Genomic DNA, 21,985 nt, shown 5'->3' with positions numbered 1-21,985 from the left:
CAGCCCCTTGACCCCCCTCTCTGACGCCAGATCCCCCCCAATCCCAGCGCCACCGAACAGCCCCCCCAGTCTCAGCCCCTCGAGACCCAAATCCCCACTCCCAGTCCCGCTCTGGCCACAGCCTCCCCCAAAATCCCCCCCAATCTCCCCCGTCCCCCCCCGGGATGCAGTTCTCCCTCCCCCCCGCTGGGGGGCGTCACAGCTCCCCTCGGCGTCGCGCCCTCCAGCCACCAGGCGGCCGCTGTCCGGCGGCGCGGGGCGGGAAGTGCCGCTCCATCGCGGCGCGGTGGGAGCGGGGGGGGGGGGGGGGTCGCGGCGGAGCACTTCCGCTTCCGGGTGGCGGCGGCAGATCGGCGGCGGTGGCGGAGGCCCGCGGTCGGTGGCACCATGAACCGTCCGAAGGCGGCGGCCGTGCGGCGGCCTAGCGCCGTGCCCAAACCCTCCGGTGAGTCCTGGCGGGCTTCGGCCGGGCCGGGGTGCGGTGGGGTCCGGGGGGTCTCCGGTGGCCGCGGATCGGTGCTGTCACGGCTGTCCCCTTGTCCCCTCGCAGCGCACCCGCCGCCGGGAGACTTCATCGCGCTGGGCTCCAAGGGGCAGAGCGGCGAGGGCAAAGCCGCCGTCACCCTGCTGAAGCCGGCGCCCCCCGGGCTGCCCTCCGAACGCAAGCGGGAGGCGGCCGCCGCCTTGGCGGGCCCGGCGGGGCTGCCCGGCCTGGCCAAGCGCCCCAAGCTCTCCTCCACGCCTCCCCTCAGCGCCCTGGGACGGCTGGCGGAGGCGGCCGTGGCGGAGAAGCGAGCCATTTCACCCTCCATCAAGGAGCCGTCTGTCATCCCCATCGAAGGTGAGGCCTCGCGGTGCTTCCATTCGAGCGAGGGTGCAAACTTCAGTTCACCTTCCCAAAAGCCTCAGCCCCGGGGGCCTTTCTCTAAGCCCACAAGCCAAGGTTTATGTGCAGTCTTTACAGGTTTCCTTGCTGGATGTAGGGCTGAAGTCACAGTTGTGTCTCTCCTCTCCTGTTGGCATTCGGTTGTGTTTATCCTGTCTGATAGCTGCTTAATGGCAGCAGCTGAAAGACTCCCTGAGGAAATCTTTGAGTCCCGATTGTGGTATTTTACTCACCTATTTCTTTAGTAGACTCTGTATCCGGATGTTGCTTGCTTTTTGAGGTATCATTCTGTTTTCTGGTGTTTGATACGTTTGCAGAGGAGTATTCTAGCATGGACCAACTGAAAAATAATCAAGGGGTGTTGTCCGGTGTGAAACAGAAGTTTTAATAGCAATTGGGGAGGGAAAAACCATTGTAGAGGGTAAAGGTGAGCTGGTCCACGCTTTGCTTTCCTGGTGACTGGCCCTGCCAGTGTCCCGGGGCAGGTTATTTTGTGTGAGGGTAAATCCTGATGCCCGTGTGCTGATGGTTGCAGTCGTCCCCACGGTGCTGCTGGATGAGATTGAGGCAGCAGAGGCAGAAGGCAACGACGACCGTATTGAGGGGGTGCTGTGTGGAGCCGCGAAGCAGCTGAAGATGAACAGAGCCAAACCTGATACCACGCTCTACCTGAGCCTCATGTACCTGGCAAAAATCAAACCAAACATATTTGCCACTGAAGGTGTTATCGAGGTGAGGGCTGTGCCACATCGGGACTCTTGGGCTTACTGATGTAGCGTTGCTGCCAGCTTGTGAGCCTAATTGCAGTTCCTCTCAAGCCAGAGCGTAATCTGCATGTCTTTGTAAATACTATAGCTTTGTGGCAAGCTGCTGCAATTTGTACGTCTTTTTCTAAAGCTTTTCTGTATGCTTTCTTGCAAGATGGCTTGTTTATTGTTTTTTTTTAATATATTTTTTGTGGATGATATTGCAGGCACTGTGCAGCCTGCTCCGAAGAGATGCCTCCATCAATTTCAAAGCCAAAGGGAATAGCCTCGTGTCTGTCTTGGCCTGCAACCTTCTCATGGCAGCTTACGAAGAGGATGAGAACTGGCCAGAGATCTTTGTCAAGGTTGCTGAACCAAGAGGGCTTCTGCCAGAATGTGGGGAGACTGGAGAAAACCGGCCAGGGTTGGGAAGGCTGCATGTGCTGGGGGTGGGATAGAAGCAGAGGATTTATTCCTGCTGGAAGGGAAGGGGGTATCTGGTGGCCTGTTGCCCAGCGTGGGGAATGTGGCTGGAGGAGGCAGAAGTTGGAGACTGGGCCTGTGCTGTATTGACAAGGGACAAAACCAGAGTTCTTGGGTTTTTTTTAAAGGATAATCTTCACTGGTTGTTGAAATGTTGTGGTTTCATTTGCCTTATCTCTGATCTTTTCTAAGATGCCTTTGACAATCTGTGCTGATATAAGTGTCCCAGAGTTTTGTCTATAGGGGTTAACACAACCCGTTGATTTAAAAAGGCTAAGTTTTTAAAAGACGAGCTTCTATATTTTGGTGGTGGAAGTTGTAAAACCTTTGCTAAATCTTAATCAGCTTTGCTGATTGAGAGGGTCGGTGCTCAGTAGAGCTTGGGAGGTAATAGTTTGGTTTTTTGCTCTTATGTGACCTGCCTGCAGTCGTCTGGTCTGTTTTTCACCCATGCAGCTGTTATGCTACTTTCCTACTTCACAGCTGTATGTTGAAAACAAATACAAACTTGGGAAGCTCGCAAACGGTCCTCTGATCAACTGTTACAAAAAAAAAGCTTTAGCATGTTTTATGTTCCCTTGTGCAGGTTTACATCGAGGACTCCCTTGGGGAGCGCATCTGGGTGGACAGCCCTCACTGCAAGACATTTGTGGATAACATCCAAACAGCTTTTAACACAAAGATGCCTCCTAAGAGCATGCTCTTACATGGGGAAGTTGGACGTAGCGGAGGGGACCTTAGCGCTGGTAAGACGGTGTTTGGGAAGCGGGAACAAAGGGGTAGGGGAAAGGATGGAGCCTGGTGAGCTTATTGACTGGTGAGAATAGTTTGTTGCTGGATGGAGTCACATAGGCCATATTTTGAGCTCCAGGCATTGCTTTTTCTCCCTTTGGGGCTCTTTCATTTCTAGGGGATGTTTGAGGGCAGGCAGTCAAAAAGGCTTGGAAAATGTGCCTGTATCTGATACAGTGTGAGGAAGCAACTAGTTCTGGCATCCTTCAGTGCTGCTGAAGGGGGTCTTGAAAGAAGCTGAGCACATAAGAGCGTGAGTGAGTGATCTCTAGAAAGAAGAGTTGTCTCACGAAGCATGTTGTGTGCTGGTCTCTCTTAGGGAGCAGCCCACACCCTTCCATGACAGAGGAGGAAGACAGCCAGAGTGAGCTGCTGATTGCAGAGGAGAAAATGAGCCCAGAGCAGGAGGGCCAGCTCATGCCCAGGTACAGTTCCTCTTCTTCTCCTGACACAGCCGTGTGGCAGATCTGTCTGTGCTCACCCACTCTTGCAGTGCTGCAGCAGGGAGCTCCCTCTCTGTACTAGCAATCCTGGGGCACTTGCTAGAGGATGTTGAGCACCAGATACAAGTGGTTCCAGAAGAAAAGAGTAGATTTTGTTTGTTTGTAATGCGTACCATGAACAAGAAAGGATGCTGATCTCTGAACACAGCAAAGTGTGACCAAGCTGGCTTGTGTTCAAGTGAGTAAAATGCAGTTTGTGTGGCCCAGGTATGACGACCTTGTAGAGAGTGTGGAGGAATATGTCCTAGACATGCTGCGGGACCAACTCAACCGGCGCCAGCCAATGGACAATGTGTCCAGAAACCTCCTTCGACTGCTGACGGCAACGTGTGGCTACAAAGAGGTGCGGCAAATGGCTGTGCAGAGGCTGGAGATGTGGCTGCAGAATCCAAAGGTAAGGATAGAAGCTGTTGAAGCACAACTTTTCTGGACCTGGTCTGGAATCCAGCCAGGAGGGCCGCATACTGTTTGCCAGTTATGTTTCTGATCTGTGGTGGCAGGTGGCTGTAGCCTTTCTGTTCTTCCTCCGCAGTTGACCAAGCCAGCTCAGGACTTGCTGATGTCAGTCTGTATGAACTGCAACACCCACAGCTCAGAGGACATGGAAGTTATCTCCAACCTGATCAAAATTCGTCTCAAGCCAAAAGTCCTTCTCAACCACTACATGCTGTGTGTCAGGTGAGTGACCGAGTCTGTGATGGGAAGAGAAAGCTCCCTGGAAGATGTGCCCAGGGCCTTGGTGTCTCTGCACAGTGGTTTTAAATACCAACTTGGACTGTGAGGTGTTCTGTGTAACATTAAATGAATTTGATTGGCCTGGCAATGAATGCATTGATATTGACGGACGTAAGTGCTGCTCCATCCTCTTCACTCTATGTGTTAAATACTTCAAAGAGAAATCAAAACAGTAGGTCTAGCTGCAGTGAAACCTCTCGTCTTTCCTTGCAGAGAGCTGCTGAATGCACACAGGGATAACCTGGGCACCACGATTAAGTTTGTGATTTTCAATGAGCTATCAAATGCGAGAAATCCCAACAACATGCAGATCCTGTATACTGTGCTTCAGCATAGCTCAGAGCAAGCTCCGAAGGTAGGTGTAGTGTCTTGTGTGACTGACGGTGATCCCAGACCTCTGCCTGAGACATTTATTTGACTTGAGGCTCAGATGAAATCTTTCCACAGGCAACTGTGTTATCTGTATGATACTGTTTTGAAATTATAGTATTGCACTTGTTGGGAATAAATGTGCACGGTTATTTTCTAACTCCCACATTCTGAGTGATCAACGTTGTGGTAATGAAGTTTCACGAGAGAAATGTTATTATAGCTCCCCGGGGGTCTGAGGGGCATGCATAGCACCAGCATTGTTTCCTTGTGTGTTTTCATTTTGTGGGTGCAGATACATTACAATGCACTGAAAGTTTTCTCTTTCTGTATGTTTTCTCTCTCAGTACCTAGCAATGGTGTTCCAGGATCTTTTGACTACTAAGGACGATTACCTGCGGGCTTCACGGGCTCTGCTGCGAGAGATCATAAAACAGACAAAACATGAGATCAACTTCCAGGCCTTCTGTCTGGGTCTTATGCAGGAACGGAAGGAGGCCCAGTACGCAGAAATGGAATTCAAGGTACCACTTTCTTTGACCCTTGTGCTGCTGGATGGTGTACCGGGCTTTTCTATATCTATTTTTCTGGCCGTTCTTTCTTTTGCTCTTTGTTATCTGAGTGAGTGAGTATTTGTGTATAGCATTTTATAGCAATGCTCCCACATCCCGTTTCCAAACATCCATGATTGTCATTTTTGATGATGAAACACTTTTCTAGAAGGCAGCTTTGGGTTTTACTGATTGAAGTCACCTGGATTATATTTTTTTTTTAAGGAGCGGTTTGTCATCCACATAACTGATCTGCTCGCTGTCTCCATGATGCTTGGTATCACAGCCCAGGTGAAGGAGGCTGGAATTGCATGGGACAAAGGAGAGAAAAAGAGTAAGCAGAACAACCTAGGTTCCCTCTGAAGATGAGTGGCTTGGTAGATATCTTCTGGCAGTGGTGGGGTTGCAGCAAGAGTTAGGAAGGGGTGTAAGCCTCCATTCTGAACAGAGGCATGGGGGTACTTGCTATCGTCCGGAGGCTGACAGAGTTGGCAGATGTGGCATTTGTGCTGTCAATGCTGGGATGCTTAAGATTGTCCAGTATACCTCTCGACAGTTTACTGTTGATGCTTTGGAGCCTTGGTTACTATCTGCTCTTGAAACATCTACCATCTCCTGCTTGGCTCCTGATGGGGCTCTGATATGTGCGTAGTTTGTAACCTTACTGTTTTACAGACCTGGAAGTGCTACGCTCTTTCCAGAACCAAATTGCTGCTATCCAACGAGATGCTGTCTGGTGGCTTCACACGGTCGTTCCATCGATCAGCAAGCTGGCTCCGAAGGATTATGTGCACTGGTAAGAGAGTCAGCCTGATAATCTGCTGTGTGTAACCAGTCACTTTCCCAACAGCGTATGACATACTATGAAAACCCTGCATATGCCAGGGCTTTTTCTCTCGACTTATCAGACAGGGAAGAGAAACAGTGTTTTAGTAGGGTTCAGGCTGGGACTGTCTCCCTCTCAGGAATTCCTGGAGAGGCATCCTCTTACCAGAAATACATGATAATGGAAAATATTTCTGATTTGTATTATTTGGGTCCACCCAGTAGGGAATTTCCAGTTACCTGACCAAGCATGTGGACCCCTGTTGTTCTTTTGTCTGACATAGTTTTTTAGGCTGTACAGTTGAGGGCTGCATAGATAGTACTGTCTGCTTACGGTTTTATCGTGGGATCTGGCTCAAGGCATTACTGAAGCAGGTCAAGCCAGAATTAATCGATTCACTGTAACAGCATTCACTGGAAGTGTAAACACCCAATGCCCATACTGTATAGTCCTCCCTGTTGTGATTTGAGTTGTTACTTTCTCTGGAGTAGCTTATCTAGGGGGACTCCTTCATGTGTAGGATGGGAAGCATTGGCAGGAGTTTGGGGAGACTGAACTGTTGAACATGTTCTTGAGCCTCATGCAGATGGTGTTTACTGTCCTTTTCGTTTCTACAGCCTCCACAAGGTGCTCTTCACAGAACAGCCAGAAACCTACTACAAATGGGACAACTGGCCCCCTGAGAGTGACCGCAAGTGAGTGTGTGCCCCACGCAGAGCTGGGTACAGGCGAGAGCTGCTGTAGCTGGTGGCAAAGGAACTGGTGTTTTCTGGTGTTCCTCATACAGCTCTGTGTTGGAAAGGCTTTGAACTGTGCTTGGATTTTCTTCATCTGTTACGTTGCCTTAAAATTGAGGGATGTTGCTCCATTCTCCATCTGTTCCTCTTCCTCCTTCATTCTCGTTCCCTGTGCCAAGGTGTTCTGTGTCTTGATTCTCTAATTGTAAGAAGGGCAGCCCTGCACTGTATGGTTTATACTGGGGTAACCTTAGGGAGCTCAGACTCAAGCAGGCTGAAGTGTAGAGGTACAAGGCAACGTGAGCAATATTCCATAAAACAATTTATGTCAGATAGTTGCATTTGGAGATGGAGACCAGGGAAGGAGTTGTAAACCGAGCTGTGATTTATCTTCTGCTCAGATGAGCTCTAGGGTCTGTGGAGAGTTTCAGGAGCCCTTACGCTGCTGTCGAAAGAAGTGTGATTTATGTCTCATGTCTCATGCAGCTTCTTCCTTCGCCTCTGCTCCGAGGTGCCCATCCTTGAAGACACACTGATGCGGATCCTTGTGATCGGTTTGTCGCGGGACCTTCCTCTTGGCCCTGCGGATGCCATGGAGCTTGCTGACCACTTGGTGAAGCGGGCCGCAGCTGTGCAAGCGGATGGTAAGACTGCACAAAGCTCCAGCCAGCAAGTGGTTACTTCTGTCTGCGTGTCCTCCTGTTGCCACCCAGGGCTGAGGTGCCTCCTACCACGTACCAAAAAGCCTTTGCATCAGTTAAAGCATGTTTTAGTTGTGATGGCTAAGCATTTGGCTCAAAGCCAGATACATACTGTGTTGCTTTCTCACCAGGGAAGCTTCTTATTTTCTCCTGCTCTTTCTCCCTGTTACTAATTTTGTATCAGGGAGTGTTTGGGAAATTACTGGTTGTGTTGAGGACGAAGGACTGCGGATAACCATGCAAAGTTTTGAGTTAGCATTTTTAAATTCAATTTAGTCCTTTATACATACTGTAAGATGAATAGAAATTTTTAGGCCATGCAAAAATGAAAGGGTTGGAAGTTAAAGTAATTAACCCATGTATTGTGTGCTCCTCCCAATTTCATTATTCAAGCACTGTTACAGAATAGCAGTTACAAAAGCAGACTTAACTCTTAGCCCTTTTATGAATTCACTCAGCATTTGTCCGAATTCCTGCATCCTTGGAGAGCGTGTCCATTCAGTTGAGCTATCTGTGTTTGTGTCAGAGTTGAGGGGGTTGTCGGAGTTTGATTCTAAAGCATCTTATATGCTCTTAGTGCTGACTTGTTAATAGCGAAGTCTAGTCCAGGTCTGATTAGTGCAAGTGGAATGAGCTAGACTTCGCTGTTGACTATCTTGTGAAAATGTGTCCAGCCTCTCAGTATGGCATTTTAAATGCTGCGCCATTTCAAATACTGGAAGACTCAGAGTTAAGTTAGAGCAAGTCTGAAAACTTGCAACAAAGTTAAAATGCATTTTTAGTTCCTCTGAGCCCCAGAAGTTCCGAGCAAAGTCACTGCTTACCTGAAGGATTGTATCGGAGTTCTGAAAAAGATACAGGTATCATATTGGATGCATTTGGGGAACAAAAAATGCCCTTAAGAATTTAAACCAAATTGCAGCTGAAAAGCTCGATATCCTTATATATTGACTTGTAGCTTTTTTAAGTGTTGCTACTTTTTAAGTGTTGTTGTTTTTTTGTTCTTGTAATATCATGAGAACAAACCCACAATAACATAGTTGCTTGAAGTAAAATTTTTGTTATGCTGTGATGCTTTTCTTGAAGGACTTTTGGCCAGGTAGACAGGTCAATAACTTGCTTAGTCTTTTCTTCTCCTTCTCCAGATGTCGAGGTCCTGAGGGTAGAAAGAATCCAGCTGATCGATGCGGTCTTGAATCTGTGCACTTACCACCATCCAGAGAATATCCAGCTACCCCCAGGGTAAGGCTTATCACATAGACAATCTTGCGATCTAGTTCATTTTCACCTTGTGACGAACAATGCTAGCTCACAGATTTTAAGATGCTTTTCCTTATTACAATTTGTAATAACAAAATCATGAGGAAACCTTTTCAATGTCACGTTCGGGTGGGAATTTATCTAGGGCAGTTAAGGCTTTGGTCATGGAATGGACTTCGTCCTGCAAGCACTCTGACCTTTCTGCTCTAGAAATTTTCAGCTGAACCCTGCTGAACTGGTGTGGCTGAATCTAAACAGTGCGTGATTAAGGAGAAAAGCAGCCTTGAGATGGCCTTAAGTAAACAAAACCAACCACTTATATCTGGTGATGGCTTTTGTAGGTACCAGCCTCCAAATCTAGCTATTTCTACCCTCTACTGGAAAGCCTGGCCTCTCCTGCTTGTAGTTGCTGCATTCAATCCCGAAAACATTGGTGAGTGTGGACATATCTTGGGATACTAATTCTGCTGTGAAAGTTGGTCAGGGTGCTGTCTGCTGAAGCCTGGGTTTCTGTGTTCAAGGCATGTGCAGGGTTGGTGAGATAACTGCAGTTATTAACTGTATATTTCCCATGTGTGCAAAAATACACCATGGGGGTGTCTGGACCAGCATGTGGCTGGAATCACGTTGTCTGTGTTCTAAGTGTCGTGAGCTGTTCCAAATGAGTTTGTTGTGTGTCTCCCCGATCTAGAGTGTGTTAGAACATATGTAAAGACCCTCACTTTTTTTCCTGTATCCCTGATTGTCCTTCTCTGCTGCAGGTCTGACTGCATGGGAGGAGTACCCTTCTCTAAAGATGCTCATGGAAATGGTCATGACCAAGTTAGTATGCTTAAATCCCTACATAAATCAAATAGGCCACCAAAACCACACGTTTCTGAGTGAAGTTTGTGCCAACTGGTTCCTTCCTTTCCAGTGGAACTGGTGTAAAGTAAGCTGGCTGGCAGCAGCACTGCGGTTTGGGTGGGAAAGGTGCCTTCCCCCAACAGAAATATTACAAGTAAGGGAATAAAGCTGAGGAAAAGGGAGGGATGACGCTGACATGCCTTGCTGAAAAGGTCTCAGTCTCCTTGGCTCTGATGAGAAGCTGCTTTGTTTTTTTTATGTTGCCTAGTGGAGCTCAGGTCCTGGGGACTTTCTGTCTGTAGTTCATCAGTTTTGAATAGGCCGACATAACCATTTTCTTTTTTAACTTATTTTAACAGTAATTATTCCTATCCTCAATGTACCTTGACGGATGAGGAGACACGCACAGAGATGATCAATCGTGAACTTCAGATCTCCCAAAGAGAAAAACAGGAGATTCTTGCATTTGAGGGTCATCTGGCTGCCGCATCCACAAAACAAACCATTACAGAGAGCAGCAGCCTCTTGCTGTCCCAGCTGACAAGTCTGGACCCTCAGTAAGTAGCCGCCTGCGGTCTGCTGCCATAATGAAATCCCAGTTAATGCTAGTCAGGACACCCTACTGCTCATAGGGTGGTTGAAGTGGGCAAGAAGAGCCCTGAGACTGGGTAGCCCGTGGGATATGTGTCACACTTGGTCCTTGTCATTCGGTTGCCACCTCCCTGTGGCCCTCGTGCACTACTGAACTGATGGATCCTCATCAACACCAGAGCGGAAGTGTGTCTGCCTGTGGATAACTTCTTGTTTCTCTGGCAGGGGCCCCCCGCGCAGACCTCCGCCACATGTCCTGGAGCAGGTGAAAAGCCTGAACCAGTCGCTTCGCTTGGGCCACCTCCTGTGTCGCAGTCGTCATCCTGACTTTCTTCTCAACATCATTCAAAGACAGGTGGGCTCCCTTGATGGCTTGGCTGTGTCAGGATCTGATCCCTCATCTCTGAAACTTGAGCAGAGTGAGGGGCAAAAAGAAGCTAAGTGAGGTTCAGGGGAAGGGGGTTTACTGCTCAGGAATTAAACGATCAGTGTGCTGCATCTATGTTCTGCTCATCTTGCATTGTCATTCTCCTGCTTTCTAGGCCTCATCGCAGTCAATGCCATGGCTGGCAGATCTGGTTCAGTCTAGCGAGGGCTCCTTGGACGTCCTGCCTGTGCAGTGCCTTTGTGAGTTCCTGCTTCATGATGCTGCTGATGAGTCGACGTCAGGTGAAGAAGAGGAGGAGGGTGAGAGTAAGGAGCAGCGTGCCAAGAAACGCCAGGTGAGTAGTGTCCTGGGGATCGGTTCTGTTACCTACTTTCTGTGCATCCCAGATTTGATGTCATTGAAAAGGCCAAGTTCTTGCTCCACAGAGACAACAGAAACAAAGGCAGTTGCTTGGACGGTTGCAAGACTTGCTGTTGGGTCCCAAAGCAGATGAACAGACAACTTGTGAGGTGCTTGACTATTTCCTACGACGCCTGAGTTCCTCCCAGGTGGCCTCACGGGTCTTGGCAATGAAGGTGAGCAAAATGAAAATCTTCTTGTTTAGGGTTTGTCAGAACCTGGGGACAGAGTTCTGGATTCTCCCGAGTTCAGAGCCAGCGCAGTGAAATTATTTCATGTCATCCTTCTTCAGTAACTTGTCTCAATCTCCAAACCCCATCAAATGCACTTCTGCTCCCTGCTGCTCAGAAGCCTTCTTTGTTCAACAGCCAAGTAGTACTTTTCTTAAGACAGAACTGGATTTTGCTGTTTCCTGTGAAGTTCAGGTGTAGACTCAGCAGATCATGTGCTACATGGAGTAATTGGCAGTGGCCGTTGTCTGTGGGGAATGTAAATGAGTGAGTGCCTGGTGCTCTAGAGCACAGTCAAGGCAAGTGGAATTGCAGAGACCTCAAAAAGATTATGCTTACAGAAGACTGAAACTTCATGTAGGGTAGCTGTCAAGAAAATGCATTCTATGAGATATGAAACCTGTTGTGTGCTGCATTTGGATCGTTCCGTGATGTTTGAAGTTTGTTTTTAAGATATTCACTACTATGAAACTAGTGGTCCAGCTGAGGCTTCAAATGTGACAGCTGTGTCCGTGTGACTTCTGCAGGGCCTGTCCTTGGTGTTGTCAGAAGGGGGACTGCGTGATGGAGAGGAGAAAGATCACCCCATGGAAGAGGACTCTGGCGATTCTGAACTGCTGCAGGGATATCAGTGGCTGCTGAGAGACCTCCCAAGGCTGCCACTCTTTGACAGCGTTAGAGCAACAACAGCTCTTGCCTTGCAACAGGTTGGTGTTAGTAGCTGGAAGGGATAAGTGACCTACTCAAATCTGAGCAAACTGCGTGTGGGTGCAATTATCAACACGTCTATATGCTTGCAGAAGAATTTTTCTTATGCTGGTGCTTGTCTTCATTAAATCCTGATTTCTAATGAGAGGAATTCTTGTTCTAGGCCATCCACATGGAGACAGATCCCCAGACCATCAGTGCTTACCTGGTGTACCTCTCCCAGCACGCCCCAGTGGAGGAGCAGGGACAGCACAATGACCTTGCTCTGGTGAGAGGCCAGGTTGCTGGGGCAGAGGGATTGCGCGGGGAAGACCTGGCATGTCTCAGGACAGTGGCAGGAGTGTGATTTGCTGTACTAGCATGATGAGGTTCTTGTGAGCACGTGAATCTGATAACTGCCCGTTTGTGTTTCTGCGGACGTGTTGCACGGCATCCTGTGTCTTTGGTTTCGTATCATGAAATGATACCAGAGCAATAACCTCCAGTCCAACAGCCCATCTCAGATGGTATGGGCAATGCAAGATTAGATAGTGATTTGAAGGAAATCCCACCACCTGGTAGCGTTTTGCAAGTAAGCTGGTGCTAAATGTGTGGTCACATGTATCTGGGAAGAGAATGGGAAGTCAGGAACCTTACTGGTCGGATATGCACTCTCCTATAACCAAAATTGGATTGCTACGTTTTTTTAAAGGCTTGGTGATTTTTATTTTTTTTTTTTTATTTTATGTTTGGCTTTTATACAATGGTGTTTTTTTCATTGTTCTATCTCTGGGTGCTTTTTTTCTCATTGCTTTTAAGTCCATTGAACTGCATCCTTCATAACAGTCTTTTAGAGATTGATGCAGGGATCTAGAGGCTCCTGTGTTTTTTCTGCCTGCATAGATCTGCTTAGATACGTGGAGAACGTGAAATGATAAGAGTCAGTAGATCTGTTTACTCAAAGAAGTGCAGATTTTTACTAGGTAAGCGCTCACTTTGTAATGGGATGCATCAGAACGCAGATGTGCTACAAGTGTGGACACAGTAAGGTAGCACACGTTGCATGCAAAGCACTGGCGTATTCCCTGTCATGAAAACTCATGGTTTTACTCTTGACTCTACATGTTCATCTCCGGAGTGGGGATGATGGAAACTGGAGAATGTGATGCAATGAAGCAGGAGGACCTGGCTATGTTGTTCAATAAAGACCTTTTTCCCCTTGCAGGATGTAGCCCGACTCATTGTGGAACGCTCTACCATCATGTCTCACCTCTTCTCCAAGCTCTCGTACTGTGCTGAGTCGGATGCAGTGCTTGTTGCTCTTCTCTCCATCTTTTCTCGCTACATCAAACGCATGCGCCAGAGTAAGGAGGGCGAGGAGGTGTACAGCTGGGTGAGTGCCTGCCTGCCTTTCTTAAGCAAGTAGAAGAAACAGGACAAGTTAACAAAAGAGAAGCCCATTGTGGGTTACTGAGTATGTAGAAACCACGTCTGGTTCAAGAATTTTTTAACTTTTCCTTGAGTATCTTTTGTGGCCACTGTTGGAGATACTGGGCTAGGTTGAACTTTGGTCTGACCAAATTTGTCCATTCTTGTGTTCTTCTTTCATCTGCATCTCACAGATCTCATTCTCCTTTCTCTTCCCGACATTGTTCATCCTTGGGTTTTTCTGCCTTTTTCCAGTCAGAGTCCCAGGATCAGGTGTTCCTTCGCTGGACTAGTGGGGAAACAGCCACTATGCACATCCTTGTGGTTCATGCCATGGTTATTCTCCTGACACTGGGGCCACCTCAAGGTTGGTGAAGTGTGCTCAGATTTATTCAAGGGCTCATGGGCAATACAGAGAGCCTTTCCTATATATGCCATCTCCTGACAGGTCAGGCTGGTGTTAATCTTTCTACTCACAGGCTTGTCCCTTGCAATATTTGTTTGTAGCTGTAAGATCTGTCAGAATATTGCTGCACAGAGTGAAGGATTTGCAGGCTTATTTTTTCCTTCTGCAGACAGCAGGAAATATTAGAATGATGGTGTGTCCCTCCCTGCTAAACGAGAAGGATTCAGAGACTTTGTAGTGTGAGAACTGGGTACTCAGATATGTAGTTCACGCTTCCACTTGGTAGTGTTTATTCCCAAGTTGTCTCTAACCTTTTAAACAATAAAGTGTTTTGGTGTATTGGTTTGTGTAGAGAAGGGTAAGGTGTTCTAGGTGCTTATGAACATAGGAGATAATTTTGTATTCACTCTTAAGCAGGGGATGGTGATTTTTACACCTTACTGGATATATGGTTCCCGGAGAAAAAGCCCCTTCCTACTGCTTTTCTGGTTGACACCTCAGAGGAGGCTCTGCTGCTCCCTGACTGGCTAAAGCTGCGTATGATCCGCTCTGAAGTCCCGCGTCTTGTGGATGCAGGTGAGCCTGTGGGATGTTTGTTGGTGTTTCAGACCCTCTTGAAGGGAAAGGGAGCGGCTTTCCCCGCTCAAATCCTCTGTGTTCCCAGCCATCCTGCTTGGCTGCCTGTGGGTGGGGCTATCGGTCACTGCAGACCCCGCAGCAGAAAGCATTGTGTCTCTGGATTTTTGTGACAGTCGCAATCTAAACATACAATAGATAAGGGCTGTCAAACAGACGTACAGAATATGAGCTAGTTCTGGGCAGGGAATGTTATGGGATGTCCCAGGGTGATTCCCTACTCAGCCGTGATGTGTAGTTCATGTAACAAGGGTTTGAGAACGGATACAACCTCTCCGAACATCTGGCCCCACAGGTTAATCCCCACAGCTTCAAGAGCAGAACTCGGTGAAAGCTGAGACTGAAGAGGTGGTCAGTGCCTTTGGTAGAACATTTGGAAGGCACTTCCTCCCACTCTGATCCAAGTGCTGAATCTTGCTGGCTTTTATATGCAGTCGCTATTACTTTTGAAGTAGGGGAACAAGTCTGTATGGATATTGTGCTTTCTGTGGATTTTAAAGGAAATGGGGAATTCTGAATTGGAGTCCCGTCTTTGTTACAATTCAGACTGAACTAAGCTGTGCAGTCACCAGACAGCAGGCACAGCACTGGATCCATAGGGCATGGTGGGCTTGCAATGTGGAGAGCCGTGCCTGAAGGATGTAGGCTATACGTATAGTTATTTTTGTCCTTGCGCAGCTCATCGGTGCTCTCTTTCTTCTTGGTATTCAGAGCTTTCATTCCTTCCTTACTAATTAAATGACAGCTCTCTATAGCCAGTGATTGAATTATTCAATAATTCCTGCCTGCAGCCATCAACAGATAGGGTGGAAGTTATTTTTTAATACGAATGATTGGGTTCCTGAGGTTTTGATCAAATTAAACAGAAGATCAAATTAACCAGTGAGTGAATTAACTGGAAGATGCAATAAGAAGGCAATGATTTGCACAGCAAAGAAAACACAGTAGGCAGCTGTCAGACTGTTGGCTTTAGGCTCTCTGCATTAAAGTGTCACTGTTGGTCCAGCCAACAGCACAAAGATCAGGTAATAAAGATGACCCTCTGCGAGCAGAGGTCTGAGGACTCAGTGTTATGTATTCTAGCCCTGCAGGACCTGGAGCCGCAGCAGCTGCTTCTCTTTGTTCAGTCCTTTGGAATCCCAGTCTCCAGCATGAGCAAACTTCTGCAGTACCTGGATCAGGCAGTATCTCATGACCCGCAGACGCTGGAGCAGAACATCATGGACAAGAGTAAGAGCTTCATATGAGGCTGACTAGGCATTTTACTTGTTCTTGAACAGTTTTCACGGGTCAAATCAAAAAACTCTGTGTGCACTCTGCTTTGGCAGCCTGTTATCACTGTAGATACTTCCCTAGAGCTTGTCTGGATGGCCCTTGGCTGTATTTCCTAAAGTAGAAAAGGGTTTTCTGGATTGGATTGTACAGAGTCTAAAAAGTAATTTGGAGGCTAACGTGTAAAAAAACAAGGCTTAAAAGCATCGTGTTTACGAAGTCCATGGGAACAGCAAATTCCTTTCACTGTGGGAGCTGTACAAACAGCAACCAATTCTGTCCTGCTTTACTAAGGAGGATGAGATGATAATTTGTTCATATCTTGTCCTTTTTCAGACTACATGGCTCATCTTGTGGAAGTTCAACATGAGAGAGGAGCAACAGGAGGCCAGACTTTCCACTCCCTGCTCACTGCCTCCTTACCAGCCCGCCGAGGTACTGCCCGCGATCGCCTAGACTTCCGAATATCAAAGTCATCTTCCAAACTTCCTTCCTCTGTTGCTGTTGAGAGGGATGTGAGAAGCTGTCTTCAAAAGGGATTGCATTGCAATATATCAGCAAGCTACAGTTAGACGCCCGTCCTTGCTAGAGTTTTTTTGCTTCTGGCAAAAGGAGAAATTCCAATATTTTTGGAGTTTACTACAATGAGTTGTTCTGAGCGATACAGAAAAGTAGCTCTTGCTTGGCCTCCGGAGAAAAGTGAATGAATTCCTTGGCAGTTAGAGACTGTAATGTTGAAGGTGATCCAGTGTTAGGGCTCCAGACGCTAGCTACCATAACAACATTTTTCTTTCTTTTCTTTTATTCCTCTTGCAGACAGCGCTGAAACTGCAAGGTCAAAATCTAGTCCTGAGAACTCACAAGGCCAGAGCCGGATCCGTGCCTTAAGCCAGGTCCGGGTACTGGGCCCAGATGATGATCTAGCAGGCATCTTTTTGCAGGTACTGGTATAACCTCTAGCTGATCAGTTACTTCCTTGCAGCAGCTTTTAAAAATCCATTTCCCATATACCTGTATCTTCTGACCCCTTCCTCCTGCAGGGTTTGTTGGCAGTAAGTATGACAGCCCTGCATGCAATGAGGCTGGGCAATTACAGCCTGGTAGAATTGATACTAGAAGGATTTTTTTTTTCTTGTAGTTTGAACACGATGTGGCTTTTGATCACGCCTAATACTGTCGGTGCCTACTAGGATGTTACTGTCTCTGCACCTTGTTTGTTCTGTGTATAGTGCCTTTCCTCTCAGCAGTGGATGGAGGATTTGTGAAATGCTCACAGGGCCTTGGCAGCAAAGCTGTGTGCAAACAGCATTTGTACTCTGGCTTGTCTGCTTGTAGAGCTTCCCTCTCTCCGTTGACTCCAGAAGCAGCCTACAGGGAATTAATTGGCCAAGCTGGTTGCCTGTATTTGTGTAGTATGGTGATTCTCCCACAGTGTCAGTGTTGATAGTCATGTTGGGGTTGCATAGATGCTGCGGCTGTTCCCGTACCAGGCACTAAAATATTGAGAGAGCTGTATCAGAGGGTTCCAGTTAGCCCACAGTCAGTATAATTGTACAAGTTAAATCAGTCCTCTGCCTCAGGATATTTACGGTATAGCAAGTCCTTTCATTTGCTCTCATAAACGTATTCCCTTCTGTATCCTACCAGCTTTTCCCACTAAATCCAGACCCGCGGTGGCAGAATTCAAACCTGCGCCCGCTCGCCCTGGCGTTACAGCAGGCCCTGGGGCAGGAACTGGCTCGCATCCGCCAAGGGAACACACAGGTGACTGGGATCACGGCACGACTTCTCCAGGCAGTAGCTGCACTGATGAACTCGCCGCACAGCGGTGCGTTGGTGATGGCAATGCATCGCAACCACTTCATCTCCTGCCCGCTGATGCGCCAGTTGTACCAGTATCAGGTGAGCAGTGTAGGACGAGAATTTTTGTAGCATTTAACAAAGAGGGGTGGGGAGGAAACAGAAAATCTGCAGTGTTGTGTGTAGACCTTCTGTCTGGGTAATTCTGGAAATACAGCTTGGGGAGCATGATGCAGAGGGACTCAAGTTGCCTGGCCGTAGGCATCTGGATGCAGGCTGGCCACATGAGCCTAGCACTGCTGGGAACTGGGCCTTACCTGCAGGGTTGAGTGTATCCTGCCTAGTCTGGGGACTGTGCAGCACTGTGGATTTGTGGCTCTGGGTCTCTGTTGGTTTTGGGATCTCTAGTCTGTGGTGTTTTATAGCATGGACATGTCTTGCAAGCCAGGGCATTTGCAGACAGCTTGAGAGCTGAAGTCTGTAATTCCATAAAGAAATCTTTAGAGCCGGCTGTGCATTATTCAGTGAAACATCTCATTCCTTTCAGCACAACGAAAGGAGGTGCAAAGCTGCCCATAGTTATGCTGGGAGAGGTATTGTGTGTGAGTCTTCTGCCTTGTTTTTGTACACTAGAAGCTGCTGCCTTGATTTGAGTGAGCTATGGTCCAACAGAGTAGGTGTGCTCTGTGTATTCTTGGCGGTGTCTGTGCCCTATCTGTATCTCTCCTGCGATCTTTGTTGTATTGCAGTCTGTATAAGCAAGTCTCTTCTGCTTCACTCCACAGCGCTGCATGCCACAGGACACTGCTTTCTCCTCGCTCTTCTTCAAAGTCCTCATGCAGATGCTGCAGTGGTTGGAGAACCCTGCAGTGGAAGATGGTCCTCTGCGTGCTCAGCTGAAGGCCTTTGCTGTGCAGTACTCCTCGAGGCACAGGATCAGTGACGGTACTGGCATTTTGCAGCTTGTGGGACAAGAAAGGCATGAAAACAAAACCGCACCCAGAGCAGAAAGTAGGGTGGGCTGCCTTTTGGAGGTATGCTTAGGAGTAGCAAAGAGAAGTTTTGTACTGTGCTATATAAACTCCATGAGGATGCAGACAAGTGATTTAGCTCTGAGGGTTTGCAATAGACACCTGAAAGCATCTCACCAAGCACGGCAGATCTTTCAGGGAAAAAATCCTGGTTTAGGCCAGGAATTCTGTGCTAGCTGTAGTCCTGACAGATGAGCATCCAAGAATGCCTCCAGAACAAGGTCACATCATGACTTGTAGAGTTGTTTATCATCTGCCATCTGTTGGGAGGAGGCATCTATAACCAGGAGGAGCTTAGGCATGGAAATGGGTTTGTGGTTATAGAGTTTTCTCTTAGCCACATGTTCCTGTAACATGCAGAGGAGCTGTCAAGGGTTTTAGTGTTAGTAAAATGGCAGTAGAGCGTAGTGTGTTTGTACGTATGAGTATTTGTGTGCTGGAGCCACATGCGGCATCTATAAAAGGGGGCTGGCTTGGCCCTGGGATGCCAATGCTGTGATTTCTTTGCAGTTCGAGGTGGCTTCTTGCACCTCACTGAAGCTCTGACTTTCCGTCGTGACCCTGACTTGATCAGCTCCACGGTACGTGCCATCATTGCAACCCTGAAATCAGGAGAGAAGTGTAATGTGGAGCCGGAGCTCATCAGCAAAGGTATGGTTGTCCTTCTGCTCTCCTTCCTGTTGCAGCAGCAGGTTGAACTTCCAGCCCAGCAAGGGAGAGCATACTGTGCAGGCTGTGGGACGCTGCCTTCTGCCTGGATCAGAAAATGTGAACTGATCTAAACTTGGTGCTATCTTGTATCACCTCCTTCCCCTGCACTGGTATGTGGGTTTATAAACTGGGATCTGGGGCTGGCATTAAGTCTGTCGGCAAACTGATGGTTTCCACTAACCAAACAAGAAACAGAAGCCTACTATCCCACATAAAAATGGCTCTTGGGAATGCTGGACTGATTGCCTTCATGATACTGTTATAAGGTTCCATAGCTTTCACCACATCCTGAAGTTAACCAGTGACATTGTTCTCCCTCTGCTTAGTCCTTCAAGGTCTGATTGAAACTCACTCTCCATACTTGGAGGAACTCCTGACTGTCCTCTTCTCGGCTACTGTTGAGACGGCTGGCAGGTTTCCTGCCATGAAACCAATTGCTGTGGTGAGCTCTTTGTTGCTCCAGGACAAAGAAGAAACACCAGTGAAGAAGGAGCTGGACAGTTGCAGGTGAGCCTAGGCAATGATGGGATTTCACTGGTAGGTCTGGGTTCATGACAGCACCACTCATACTGGCTTTCTTTTCTCCTCAGTACGGAAGCTCCTTGGCTAGGGCCCTCCTCTGGCCTTCTTAACGACTGGCTGGAGATGCTGGACCCAGAGGTGATCAGTAGCTGCCCTGATCTGCAGCAGAAGCTACTCTTCTCCTGGAGCAAAGTAAGACTTGTGGGGTAGAAGGACTACTGTGCTGAAACTACCTTTCTGGGGTACTGACCTGCACCTGGAAACAGGGCAAGGGGTAGTTTTATGTTTTGACACGTGTTGCTAATACCAGTTCCAAAGCAGTACAGGCTGACTGGGTGGGGGGGGGATTCCGGTGCATCCTTCTCAGGGCAAGGCTTATGTTTCATGTTATCCTTATATTTCCTCAGCTGCTTCTTTTCAGAACTTCAAAGTGCATTACAGACACAACACAGTCCCGTAGCAGCCCAGCCAGCTGTGTTTTCATTGGTGTTTTTGCAGGCAGATAAACAGCTTGCCCAGAAGTGCTATGCCAAAGCTAAGACTAAAACTGAATTTCACGGCTGATGCCATGTTCTGTTAGAAAGTACTGCAATTCAAATCCTAAATCCGCATGTTGTCTTCTGTGCTGTCTGTCTGCCTGGATCGTCATCCTTCTGTAATACACAGTTTTTCCTACATCCACCTCGCAGCAAGGATCTGTTTATTACATCTCTTCCTTGTTTGGTCCTTTCAGGCAGGGTCCCAGGTGCCCTCCTTCCGCCCGTATCTCTTGGCTCTTCTCACCCACCAGTCCAGCTGGACCACGCTGCACCAGTGCATCAGGCTTCTGCTTTGCAGAAACCGGGAGCAAAGGTGAGTCTTGTTTTTTGGGCCTAGCAAGGAGTTTTGAGTTGGGCGACTCATTGTGTCTGAGAGAGAACAAACAGAAGCTGAGAACAAGAGCTGCCACGTTCCACAGTGCGTCTGCCAGGAGATGTAACTCAGCCAAAAACAGGCTCTGTGAGAAGGATGCTGATTTCAGTCATGCTGATTTGTGTACCTTGATATAAATATTACCTGCTGTTTGATGGAAGCAGCACATAAAGATTTGGCTGTGTTCTAAACAGGAAGTGCTAATCGCTGGGTAATCCATCTAGCATTGCCCTTGTTGATAGTCTTTATGAACATGGGGTTTGAAAGATGGCTTGGATAGCAAACTGACGACGGCAGGCTCTGTACCTGGGCTGGCTCTGCTGGATCTTTTGGTTGTACTAAACTGCATTATCAGTCGTCTTCCAACCCCCTTCCTGGCATCAGGCTCCCAGTCCTGGTCTCTGGAGCAGCCCTAGCTCTCAGCTTCTGTACCTTGCTCTCAAATACTGAAGTGCTGCTGTAGTAGTGTCTTGCTTAAACTTGTCACGCTCGTGGACCAGGCAATGCTAACACCTAACAGTAGTAATTCAGGACATTACTAAACTAGCAATATTTCTAAAGCTAGCAGTATTTCAGTTTGCTTATTATTTTATTATTTATCTCCTGCTCGCTAGCAACTTCATTAATTTCTGCAATCCAAGTTAACAGCCAAGATAGGATGTTCTGGACTCTGGGACAGTAAGGTCACTGGTCTGATTGTACCGATTGTTTGTGTTGATGACTGACTTCTGGCCTTGTGGTGCAGGACTCCATGGAGCCACCATGTTCTTGCTGAATGTCATTTGTTCAGCTCCGTACCCTGTGCTGTGCTTATTGCAACAAATATTTAGTCATAATCTGGGAACAGAACCAAGCCCCTTCTTGGGACTTAATGGATCCTATTTTTACATTTGCAGATGTTTCTTTCTTCACAGTACTCATGACGTTCAGAGACGCTACCATGTGTTCGTGTGCTGCCTGGGGGCTGTGTTGACTCTAATTGCAGATCTGTCTTCTTTTGTCTTCTTGCAGGTTTGACCCAACGGCATCCTTGGATTTCTTATGGGCCTGTATTCACATTCCTCGGATCTGGCAGGGAAGGGACCAAAGAACACCTCAGGTAGCGGTTCAGTTCTTCCAAGATTCCTCTCTGGATGGAGCAAGAGGCTTTCACAATGCCTGATTTTTTTTCCACAGCCCAAGAGGTGGCTGGAGTGATGCAGGTGCAGCATGCCAAGCTTGCTGCCTGTACCTCAGCTGATTACTGAGCTGCTCTGCTGTGTTACATATTACAGTGGCAATTTTGAGTCCAAAAAGCTGATATGAACACACATAAGTTTGCCCACTTGGCATTTCCTCTGCAGCTCCTGCAGCAGTTGCCACAATATCCGTTAAAGATCTACGCGCAAGGCTCCAGTGGTGAGCAAGCTAAAACCCCATGTGGGTTAATTCCCATTTTACCAAGAAAAGAGGGTTGCATCTCTTCTCCACAGAGGAATTTCTTTGGTTTGGCGACTGAAGTATATAAGGTTTCTGACCCATCACGCATGCTGAGATG

The 21,985-nt window shown here is 47.8% G+C and overlaps 1 protein-coding gene across 7 annotated transcripts in view; it reads left to right on the top strand.

Moving 5' to 3' along the window:
- The first annotated feature begins 325 nt into the window (after nucleotides 1-325).
- The window catches only part of INTS1 (integrator complex subunit 1), a 35,365-nt gene continuing 13,705 nt past the window's right edge, over nucleotides 326-21,985 (top strand). For 6 of the 7 annotated variants that reach the window (XR_008467960.1, XR_008467959.1, XR_008467963.1 and 3 more), the window contains exons 1-36: nucleotides 326-445; nucleotides 551-841; nucleotides 1,422-1,618; nucleotides 1,860-1,997; nucleotides 2,702-2,861; nucleotides 3,227-3,332; nucleotides 3,618-3,804; nucleotides 3,943-4,088; nucleotides 4,359-4,500; nucleotides 4,862-5,038; nucleotides 5,291-5,399; nucleotides 5,741-5,861; nucleotides 6,509-6,586; nucleotides 7,115-7,272; nucleotides 8,475-8,571; nucleotides 8,931-9,022; nucleotides 9,351-9,411; nucleotides 9,795-9,992; nucleotides 10,252-10,381; nucleotides 10,569-10,748; nucleotides 10,840-10,989; nucleotides 11,571-11,750; nucleotides 11,915-12,019; nucleotides 12,956-13,123; nucleotides 13,414-13,525; nucleotides 13,979-14,140; nucleotides 15,284-15,430; nucleotides 15,809-15,907; nucleotides 16,289-16,413; nucleotides 17,120-17,374; nucleotides 18,058-18,217; nucleotides 18,814-18,954; nucleotides 19,341-19,521; nucleotides 19,605-19,728; nucleotides 20,270-20,388; nucleotides 21,460-21,547. Coding sequence is in view for 2 of the 7 variants with exons in the window: in XM_054211116.1 (XP_054067091.1) it covers nucleotides 388-445; nucleotides 551-841; nucleotides 1,422-1,618; nucleotides 1,860-1,997; nucleotides 2,702-2,861; nucleotides 3,227-3,332; nucleotides 3,618-3,804; nucleotides 3,943-4,088; nucleotides 4,359-4,500; nucleotides 4,862-5,038; nucleotides 5,291-5,399; nucleotides 5,741-5,861; nucleotides 6,509-6,586; nucleotides 7,115-7,272; nucleotides 8,475-8,571; nucleotides 8,931-9,022; nucleotides 9,351-9,411; nucleotides 9,795-9,992; nucleotides 10,252-10,381; nucleotides 10,569-10,748; nucleotides 10,840-10,989; nucleotides 11,571-11,750; nucleotides 11,915-12,019; nucleotides 12,956-13,123; nucleotides 13,414-13,525; nucleotides 13,979-14,140; nucleotides 15,284-15,430; nucleotides 15,809-15,907; nucleotides 16,289-16,413; nucleotides 17,120-17,374; nucleotides 18,058-18,217; nucleotides 18,814-18,954; nucleotides 19,341-19,521; nucleotides 19,605-19,728; nucleotides 20,270-20,388; nucleotides 21,460-21,547 (5,142 nt within the window). In the remaining 5 variants the exon portion in view is untranslated. The remainder of the gene's footprint in view (nucleotides 446-550; nucleotides 842-1,421; nucleotides 1,619-1,859; nucleotides 1,998-2,701; nucleotides 2,862-3,226; nucleotides 3,333-3,617; nucleotides 3,805-3,942; nucleotides 4,089-4,358; nucleotides 4,501-4,861; nucleotides 5,039-5,290; nucleotides 5,400-5,740; nucleotides 5,862-6,508; nucleotides 6,587-7,114; nucleotides 7,273-8,474; nucleotides 8,572-8,930; nucleotides 9,023-9,350; nucleotides 9,412-9,794; nucleotides 9,993-10,251; nucleotides 10,382-10,568; nucleotides 10,749-10,839; nucleotides 10,990-11,570; nucleotides 11,751-11,914; nucleotides 12,020-12,955; nucleotides 13,124-13,413; nucleotides 13,526-13,978; nucleotides 14,141-15,283; nucleotides 15,431-15,808; nucleotides 15,908-16,288; nucleotides 16,414-17,119; nucleotides 17,375-18,057; nucleotides 18,218-18,813; nucleotides 18,955-19,340; nucleotides 19,522-19,604; nucleotides 19,729-20,269; nucleotides 20,389-21,459; nucleotides 21,548-21,985) is intronic. The other variant, XM_054211117.1, reaches the window with a different exon arrangement.

The sequence above is a fragment of the Rissa tridactyla genome, chromosome 8 (assembly GCF_028500815.1).
Source record: "Rissa tridactyla isolate bRisTri1 chromosome 8, bRisTri1.patW.cur.20221130, whole genome shotgun sequence".
NCBI classification, from domain to species: domain Eukaryota; kingdom Metazoa; phylum Chordata; class Aves; order Charadriiformes; family Laridae; genus Rissa; species Rissa tridactyla.
The sequence above is the reverse complement of the archived record's forward strand: the minus strand, read 5'-3'. Positions and strand labels throughout refer to the sequence as shown.